Source organism: Orycteropus afer, unplaced genomic scaffold, assembly GCF_000298275.1.
Source record: "Orycteropus afer afer isolate SDZICR_OR568_19922 unplaced genomic scaffold, OryAfe1.0 scaffold00264, whole genome shotgun sequence".
Lineage (NCBI taxonomy): Eukaryota > Metazoa > Chordata > Mammalia > Tubulidentata > Orycteropodidae > Orycteropus > Orycteropus afer.
The window spans coordinates 2,394,762-2,405,514 of NW_006921851.1; the positions used below are offsets into that span (position 1 = coordinate 2,394,762).

Genomic DNA, 10,753 nt, shown 5'->3' on the forward strand with positions numbered 1-10,753 from the left:
AAACTGTGGTCAATGACATGAGACAAAGTATATGTGAACTGCTGTATGGAAAGTGAATTTGCTCTGTAAATCTTCACCCAAATCCCAATAAATAAAAATAAATAATAAAAAAAAAGACTTGGAGTTAGAAAATGAATAGGGAAGAACACACTTGGCATTTCTCAAGCTGAGAGAACTAAAGAAAAATTCAAGCCTCAAATTGCAATATTAAAGGATTCTATGGGCAAAATATTGAATGATTCAGGAAACATCAAAAGAAGGTGGAAGGAACACACAGAATAACAGTACCAAAAATAATTGGTTGATGTTCAGCTATTTCAGGAGGCAGCATATGATCAAGAACCAATGATATTATGAGAAGAAGTTGAAGCTGCATTGAAGAAACTGGTAAAAAGCAAGGCTCCAGTAATTTACGGAGTAACCATTGAAATGTTGTAACAAACAGATACAGCACTGGAGGCACTTACTCATATACGCCAAGGAATTTGGAAGACAGTTATCTGGCCAACTGACTGGAAGAGATCCATATTTGTACCCATTCCAAAGAAAGGTGATCCCACACAATGTGGAAATTATCAAACAGTATCATTTATATCACATGCAAGTAACATTTTGCTGATGATAATTCAAAAACGGTTGCAACAATATATTGACAGGGAACTTCCAGAAATGCAAGCTGGATTCAGAAGAGGATGTGGAATGAGGGATATCATTGCTGATGTCAAATGGATCTTTGCTGAAAGTGAAGAATACCAGAAAGATGTGTTTTATTGACTATGCAAAAGCATTTGACTGTGTGGATCATAATAAATTATGGATAACATTGAGAAGAATAGGAATTCAAGAACACTTAATTGCGTTCATGAGGAACTTGTACATAGACCAGGAGGCTGTCATTTGAACAGAACAAGAGGATATTGCATGGTTTAGAATGAGGAAGGGTGTGAGTCAAGGTTGAATCCTTTCACCATACTTATTCTATCTGTATGCTAACCAAGTAATCTGAGAAGCTGGACTGTATGAAGAACAAAGTTGCATCAGGATTGGAGGAAGACTCATTGACAGCCTGCAATATGCAGACAACACAATCTTGCTGCTGAAAGTGAAGAGGACTTGAAGCACTTACTGATGGAAATCAAAGACTACATACAGTCTTCAGTATGGATTGCACCTCAACATGAAGAAAACAAAAATTCTCACAACTGGACCAATAAGCAACATCATGACAAATGGAGAAAGGTTTAAAGTTTTCAGGGATTTCATCCTACTTGAATCCACAATCAACACCCATAGAAGCAGCATTCAGGAAATCAGACATTGTATTGCACTGGGCAAATTCACTGCAAAAGACCTCCTTAAAGTGTTAAGAAGCAAAGATGTCACTTTGAAGACTAAGTGCACCTAATCTAAGCCATGGTATTTTCAGTTGCCTCACATGCATGTGAAAGCTGGGCTGTGAATAAGGAAGACCAAACAACAGTTGATGTATTTGAAATATGGTGTTGGTGAAGCATACTGAAAATTCCATGGACTGCAAGTAGAACACACAAATCTGTCTTGGAAGAAGTGCAGCTGGAATGCTGCTTGGAAGCAAGAATGTCCAGACTTCATCTCACTTACTTTGGTCATGTTTTCAGAAGGTACCATTCCCTGGAGAAGGATATCATGCTTGGTAAAGTAGAGGGTCAACAAAAAAGGGTAAGACCCTCAACAAGATGGATTGACACAGTGGCTGCAACAATGGGCTCAAATATAACAAGGACTATGAGCATGGCCCACAATGGGGCAGAGTTTTATTCTGTTGTACATAGTGATGCCATGAGTCAGAGCCAACTTGAGGCCACCAAACAACAACAACAATTCAAATGGTTAACATATGGCTATTGTAAATATTTTTTTGTTTTTAATCAAAGTCCAATAAATTTTTGTAACATAAATTTCCATAAATTTTGAACTGTGCTTAAAAATTTGGGCTGTGAAATCTCCATTATCACCCTTCACATTTTTTGTCTCGCTTATCTCTGTCTCGTTTACCTATTCTCCCAACAAAGAACAGCTTACTCTAAAACTAAGTCCATATTCTAAGGTTTGTTTCCTTGTATGTAAAATGATGAAAAATTTTCCATGTTGTATAAGGTTGTTGAAAAGATTGTTGTTGTTGTTGTTGTTAGGTGGCGTGGAGTCGTTTCCGGCTCATAGCAACCCCATGCACAGCAGAACAAAACACCGCCCAATCCCGCGCCAGCTCCATGATCCCTGCTATACTTGAGCCCATCACGGCAGCCACCGACATAATTTATAGGAGATGATTAATAAACAATAACCGTTATTATTCTACTATTAAGTTGCACATATCATCCTGCCATGCATGATGAGATTTACTTTGCTTTTTGTTTTCTTTTTCCAATTTTTCTGTTTTGGGTTTTATTATCTCCTTTTCCTTTCTCCTTTGTTTAGTTTTTAAAAGTTCTTTTAAGTACAGATCTTTTTCATAATGCTTCAGATATTTTCTTACGAATGTACAAACATGTCAAACAAACCTAACTTACTGCCATCAAATTGAGTTCAAGTCATAGCAACCTCCAGTGAGTTTCCAAAGCTGTAAATCTTTATGGAAGCATACTGTCCTATCTTTTTACCACTGAATGGCTGATGGGTTTGAACCACTGACCCTTTTGTTAGCAGCCAAATGCCTTAACCACTACACCACCAGAGCGCCTTGTAGAAATTTCTAGAGCATTATATTTTCCTTTAAGCTCCTATTTGAAAGATCATAAAGAATATTAAGAACATCAATATTGTTCTACTATGCCTTACATTTTAGAGAAGGAATCTGGTGGAGATTTTTCTGAACATTCTGTGGGAGTATTTTTTTGCATACTTCTAAAGAGTGCTAGAAGTTGGTCATACCAGTCATTAGGTTTCTTATTTCTCCATCCAGAATAATCACTAATGCTACATTTTATGCTTATCAGCAACAGTTAAGGTCATCACCTCCATCTCCTACCCCCTACTCTCATTCCCCTGATAAAGAGTTGAAAGAATGACAAGAAAGAGAGTTAAAGGTATATATGCCTTCTTTTAAGGAATAGATCACATAACTAAACTGTGAGCATGAAATCCTGGGAAGGACAAATCATGTTTATGAACAATAATTAAGGAAAAGAAGTTATGTGGAAGATGAGTAATTTTGAATGAGAAAGTTTGGAATGTTGGCCACCAGATTGCAATGTTAGCCTAGGATGAGTTGATTGCCATAGTAATAATCACAATAACAACCACCACTACCCTAACACCACTTTATTGGAGCCCTGAGACCGACAGTCAGTAATGCTGTGTGACCAATAGTTGCCATGAGATTATCAAGCATAAAAATTTTGTTAGACACTGTCATTGTGGGCCAGAGTGTAGATCCAATGTTCTGTGGCTCTTGGGTACTGGATCCAAAGTACTTTTCAAAGTTGCTTTTATCTCTTTTTATTGGAAACATAAAGGGTAAACCCACCAGCCACTCCTCGGAAGGAAGGTTGGGCAATCCTACTTCCGTAGTGATACTGCCTCGGAAACCCAAGGAGGGGTCGTAATGAGTCGGGGCCAACTCGATAGCAAATAACAACAACAGCAACAACAAACCTTTTTAAAATCCATGTTTTGTGTACCTCTTTAAAATAATCCATTTTGGCTGTCTTACTCAGCAACAGAGGTGATATTTTTCACCTTATTTAGTGAAGATCTTAGGAGCTCTGGTAGCATAGTGCCTAAGGCACTTGACTGCTAACCAGAAAGCTGGCGGTTCAAACCCACCAGCCACTCCTTGGGAGGAAAGTTAGGCAATCTACTTCTGTAGTGATACTGCCTCGGAAGCCCAAGGAGGGGTCGCTATGAGTCGAGTCCGACTCAACGGCAAATAACAACAACTAAATGAAGATCTTAATTTCCTGTTACTGTTTCCTAAATAATTAAGGAAAGGGTATATTTTCCTAGGAATAGATTTTCCTAGGAGTCCATGATTTGTGCAAAGATTAACATACTTGGCTGCTAACCCAAAGGCTGGAGGTTTGAGTCTACTCAGAGGCACCTCGGTCTGGTGATCTCCTTTCAAAAACTCAGACACTGAACACAGTGCTGCTCTCCACACACGAAGTTGCCATGAGTCAGAGTTCATACCAGTTGGTTTGTTTTTTGGATTTATGTATTTATTTGGTTTTTATAGTCTATGAAAATATGCAAGAAACTAGGATATATGCTCTTAATCAATTAAAGATTGATTGATTCTCAAGTTTTCATGTGCCTCAGAATCACCTGGAAAATGTGTTAAAACACCGATTGCTGGGTTTCAATCCCAAAGTTTCTGATTCAGTGGGTCTGGAGTTGGGTCCAAGAGTTTGTATTTCTAGCAAGTTCGTAGGTGCTGTTGCTGCTGCTGCTGCTGCTGCTGCTGGGTGCCACATGAATAAACAAAAAAGTCATGGCAAGGGTAAGATAAGATGTATAAATCATACAAGCATATTCTTTGTGGCATTATTTCCAATAATAAAATTTGGAAACTATGAAAATGTCCCAAAATATAAGACTTTTAAAATAATTTCACTTAACATCAAACGAAAAAAAAAAAAAAGCAAGTTTATCTTAATATGGGTATACGTGGATGTACTTACATACCTGGATTAATATCAACTAACTCAGAATGTTAGGACTAGAAGTGATTTGTATTTATTTATTTATTTATTTTTGCATGCTTTCTAGTATTTGCCAAGTATTCAGTGACCATGATTTACTTTTGTGGAGTGAAAAAAAAAAACAAGTTGTTACAAATAAGTGTTACAAGGTGTTTTAAGTACAAAAACAATGAACAAATAATTTAATTCAGTATGATCAGCATTTCTCTTGTTACTTGGTTACATTCAAAACCAAACCAAACCACTGCCACTGAGTCACTTTCAACTCATAGCAACCCTATAGGACAGAGTAGAAGTTCCCCATAGGGTTTCCAAAGCTGTAAATCTTTACAAAAGCAGACAGTCTCATCTTTCTTTTATGGAGCAGCTGGTGGGTTCAAACTGCTGACCTTTTGGTTAGCAGCCAAATGCTTTGACCACTGCACTACTCCAGCAATGCTTAATTACTTCAGAAACATTATTTTCAGGATATTTTAAGAACAATGTCTTGCCAATTTTCACAAACATCAGCATTAGAATTTATTATTGATGAGTGAGGCAGAATCACCGTTTCTCAGAGCTGTGGTTCTGGAGCCAGATTTCCTGAGTTTGATCTGCATTTGATAGCTATGTGACACTGGGCAAGTTTCTTAATCAATCTATGCAGTACTTTCCTCATCTGTAAGGTGGGGATAATCACAGTACCTACTTTATATGGTTGTTAAGAGGATTAAATGAAATAAACTTAATAAATTTTAGCTATTATTGTTTGTAAAAAAAAATCAGCATTGTATATTACATAAATATGTGTTTTGTTTTATTTATATCTAGATCTGGATGTGTGGAGGCCAACTTTTTATTATCCCTTGCTCTCGAGTAGGACATATCAGTAAGGAACACTTTCAAAATAATTTTACAACTATGAAATCTCTGGCATACAACAATCTAAGAGTGGTGCACGTTTGGTTGGATGAATACAAGGTGAGGAATATATCCCTGTTTTGGAAAGATGAGTTTTGAAGATACCTTCTTCTTTTCCAAATCCTGTTTTCGTTCTTTCCTTTGTTTTCCTTAAGTTAACAGCATCCCTTCAACCCCACATTTATCCAGCCCCAGACTCTATTTTCAATTAGTGAATTCTAAGCTGCTAAACTCATACCTCCATTTTTATTTTAATTTCCAAAGAAATTTAAGTTTCTCAAAAGTAAATCCACCAACGCTAAAAGTTGATTGCAAGGAGGCAGGGATGCTCTATTGTTTTCTTCTTGGGATTGCCCCTCAGAAACCATCAGCCTTCTCCCTGCCCTTGTCCCCAAGTGCAATTATTGAGAGTCTATTTCTTCACCATCTCTTCTCTATTAGAAGTCAAAGATTTCTGTATCAAAGCTATGTCTTCCCATTTGTGCATTTCCCCAAGGTTTAAACCTTTCCAGAACCTAAAATAGTACATGTATGGAGAACGTGTAGTTTCAGCTCCACTTTAATTTGCAAGTAGTCTATCCAAAAGCTATGCACACACAAATAAGGACAGGAATCTCAACAAAGCCTTTCGACAAATAAACAGAAATGCTTAAGAATCTCTCTGTGATATAATATATCCTAGTCTAACTCTTACATATTATATTTTAACTTATAAAAAGGAACAAAATGCAAAAATCATTAAAAAGAAAAAAAAAAGACTAGTCTTACTGATCTGATAGAGACTGGTGGAACCCCTGAGACTATGACCCATAGTCATCCTTCAAGCCTGGAAATGAACAGCCCCATGGCTCAAATTTCAACCAAACAATAGACAAGCCTATATTGTGAACAATAACACCAGGAAGGTGTGTATTCCTTACAGCAATCACCCATAAGAGAGCAAAAGGGCAGCATTTGCCTAGGGATAAAGCTCAGAGTCAGGGAGGAATAGGAAATAAGATGGAAAAGAAAGATTAATCTTATGGAGTAAGTGGGAAGAGTGCTGTTACATTGTGAGGATTGTGATCAATGTCACTGTATCTATATATCTATATATAGATACATATACATATATATGAATTATTGAACAGAAAACAAATTTGCCCTGTAACCTTCACTCAAATCACATTAAAAAGTTTTTAAAAAAAGTAATAATACTCAATTTCTGTAGTATTGGGGAAATGTGAATTAAAAGCTCAGTGAGATATTCCTTACACAGCCACTTGGCCAGCAACAGGAACTCTCTTACACTGCCAGTGGTTGTGCTAATCATCACAAATACACTTTGGAAAACAGCTCAGCAGCATCTAGTAAAGTGAAAACTCTGATTCATCCATGTTTGAGCAATTCCAATCTGTGTGTATAGCACAGAAATGCACACTTTTGTGCACCGTAAAACAGGTACAAGAATGTTTATAAACAACAGTGTTTGTGTTAGTCAAAACTGAATACAACACGAATGCTCATTAACAGGAATAAACTATGACACACTTAATCAATAGAATTCTGTACAGCAATTAAATTAATCAACTGTCAATATAGATACAACAACAACATAGGTAAATTTTAGACATAATGGTGAGAGAAAGCAGACAAACACAATAGAATACATACTGTATTGTTCCATTTCTTTAAAGTTAAAAAAGAAGAAGGTAAGATTAAATCTATAATTAGATATAAAAGCTAGAAAGAAAAGCAAAAGAATAAATACATAGCTGGGATAGTGTTTAAAATGAAAAGAAAGGGATAGGGTTATGATTTGGAAGGGAGAAGCAGGGGCTTCTGGGATGCTGGTCATATGCTGTTCTTTAACTAAGATGGGATTACGCATGTGTTGATTTTTCAGTAATTCATTAATTTTCACATTTATATTTTTATATAGTTGTGTATGTTTATTATATTTCCTGATTAATAAAAATGTATTTTTTAAAAAGTAAAATATGCTCATTTAAAAAAGTCTTACAGTAGTGAAGAGTATAGATTGTAAGAAAGTTTTCTAAACCCCTTGTTCCACTCTCAGAGTAATCACTGTCTAATTTTTTATTAACACACCCATGCACACAAGGGTATATCCTTTTCTTTTACATAACTAGAATCATACAATGTTTTATTCTGCAGTTTTTTTCCATTGTTAGTGTACTTTGATGTCTGTCAAATCAGAATATATAAGCACGCATTATTCTTTAAATATTTCCTTTGTGTGGACCTACCGAAATTGACCCCCTTGATGAATACCAGGCCTTTGTTGATTCAGGTCATTCCAGCTTTTTGTTATTTCTTAACAATTCTGAGATGAACATCCTTTGCACATATCTTTTTGTGCATTTGTGCAAATATGTTTTGGAAGTAAATTTTAAGAAGTGGACTTGCTATGTCACAAGTTTTGCATTTTACATACTGATGATAATATCCTAACTGTTCTTCAAGAAGCTTTCATTTATCTACTGTCATCAATTGCATATGTCTGTTTCCCCACAACTATCCAACACTGGTTAAAATTTCATAATTCTAATCTGATAGATTTAAAAATACCTTATTATTTAAAACTGCATTTTCTTAATTACAAGAGACCTCAGTGTGTTACCATGTTTGTTTTCTGTGAACTCTGGTTATGGATTTAGACAGTTGAATTAGCACAGTTATTATTGACTGGTTTACTAAATTTCTTAAAGGACATTGTCCCAAAAAGCTCCATGTAATTTAAAAGGCATGTCATATTAGGTATTAAATAACTGGGTTGTATGATGCTCCACATTAGAAAATGTAGGGAGTGACAAGACAAGGGCTTCAGAAAGGGTGATGTTGTCTTCATTCTTCCCAAAATGAAGACCCTCTTCATCTATTCTCAGGCCCATCCTTTGCTCTAATCCTCCATGGTAAACGAGGAGTGGCAGAATGCAATGGCAAGAGCTTACAGGGATCAAGGATCCCTGGGAAGAGCCCAACATGGCAACCTCACTCTTTTGTTCACCAATATCTCTATACTATATACCTGAACTGGGAATCACGGGTGAAAATGCAATGTCCTACTTTCAAGGAGGCTCGGTTTTCTTAGAATACCTCTTTTAGCATGGGGTAGATGAAACCCATTTGACATTCATTCTCAGCAATTTCTTAAATCAGAGAACATAAAAAGTTAACTGGGTGTGGTTGCAATAATGGCTGGTACTCCGTGACACATATTAGGTACCAGCACTTACTCTTTCAAGGGTTTGGCACATATTCAAGTGTTCAGTCTTCACAGCAGTCTCATAAGGATGAGGATTAAGTAACTGGCCTGAAGTCACATAGTTAATAAATGACAGAGCCAAAATTTGAACCCAGATGTCTCCTTCAGGAGTCCACATCATACCTTAACCACAATATCATTCACTCTTTGTAAAGATAAGAACCAGGTTTGTCCTTGAGTCTTGTCAAGAGAGTAGGAGAAATGGAGCACTACAATATGTAGCTGTGACTCTTAGATTCCTGAGAAGCAGGACCCAGTTTTTCCTGGATTCCCGCAGGCTTCCCCTGTCATCATGGGGCCATTACAGCTGATGGTGTTTGCTGTGTGAGGAATCCAAGGCTCAGTGCTGTGCCTCTGCTCTGGATCCCCACACAGGAAATCAGATCACTGAATCCACTGCCAATGAGTCGCTCATGACTCATAGTGACCCCATAGGACAGGGGAGAATAGCCCTAGAGCTCTGGTGGCATAGAACCTAAGGCATTTGATGGCTAACCAGAAGGCTGGTACCACCAACCACTCCTTGGAAGGAAGGTTGGGCAATCTACTTCTGCAGTGATACCACCTTGGAAACCCAAGGAGGGGTCATTATGAGTTGGAACCGACTCCTTGGCAGTGAGTTTGGTTTGTTTTTTGGTTAGATTAGATATCACAATTTGATCACCAAAGTTCTTTTGGTTTAATAAGATGACTCTTTATTTCCACTTAGGAGCAGTTTTTTTTACAAAGACCTGATCTGAAATCAATGAAGTACGGAAACATTAGTGAGCGTGTTCAATTAAGGAAGCGATTGGGCTGCAAGTCATTCCAATGGTATTTGGATACAGTCTTCCTGGAGTTAGAGGCAACTGTGAATACCCTATGAAACAAAAGCAAATCATTTTCATTAACAAAGGGTTAAAAATTCCCTAGTCCTCAACACAGAAAGAGTACAAGTTTGGAACATCATGAAACTACGTGAAATGCTAAAAGGAATGCAGCCAAGCACAGTCTGCAAGGGGAGTGCCTCTTCCTCCCTGTAATGGTAGTTCTTTACTGCCAGTACACTTCTGGGGTGACAAGACTTTGAACATTAGAAATGTAAATTGTCACACAGTTAAGACCTTATCATAAAATCTAATTGGGATAAGGCATATTGTCTCCATTTATTTGCCAAAATTCCTTGGTTCTGGTGGAAAACAGGGATTGCTTTGATTTTAGAACATCTGCCAATTCAATTTCTCCTTCATCTAGGCCACTCTGACATGGGTTGCCCTTCTTAGTAAGACATCTACAAAGAGCTAGGTTGGCATGTGCAGAACTTGGCTGAATTGTACCAAGTTACTTTCTGGCCAATGTGCAGCTTCTGGTGTCAACACCTTGCTTGGTTGGGCTCCTGATTATCTGCGTTCTCAATTTAGGTTTGTGGGCCAGCTGCTGTTAAAGGAAATTGCAGAGATTAGGCAAATTTTAAATTTAAAATGAATTTACTTGAGCAAGACCAAATGATTCATGCATCAGCAGCACAAAAATGGAAAGTGGAAAGGAGCTCCACTGACAGGAAAAAAAGGCAACGGTTTATATAGTAAAAACAAGGGTAAAGGATGTTTGATTAACATGTAGTCATGTTGTGGTTGTTTTATGTGCCATTGAGTCGGCCCTGACTCATAGCAACCCCTCCTTGGGTTTCTGAGGCAGTATCACTACAGAAGTAGGATTGCTCAACCTTCCCTTCGAGGAGTGGCTGCTGGGTTTGAACCGCCAACCTTCTTAGCGTCAAGTGCCTTAGGCACTATGCTACCAGAGCTCATAAACGTGAGCAACTGGTGATCATAGAGTCTCTTATCAACAATCTAAAGGGTGACCTGAGGAATTGTTACTTCAGGTCTGATATCTCCTTAAGAGTTTGGGGTAGTGTGGATCTTTC

General features: G+C 37.5%; 1 protein-coding gene across 1 annotated transcript in view; it reads left to right on the plus strand.

Moving 5' to 3' along the window:
• The window catches only part of GALNTL5 (polypeptide N-acetylgalactosaminyltransferase like 5), a 130,382-nt gene extending 120,670 nt beyond the window's left edge, over positions 1 to 9,712 (plus strand). The window contains exons 7-8 of the mRNA XM_007950140.1: positions 5,490 to 5,639; positions 9,557 to 9,712. Of these exons, the coding sequence (XP_007948331.1) occupies positions 5,490 to 5,639; positions 9,557 to 9,712 (306 nt within the window). The remainder of the gene's footprint in view (positions 1 to 5,489; positions 5,640 to 9,556) is intronic.
• Positions 9,713 to 10,753: the final 1,041 nt, after the last annotated feature.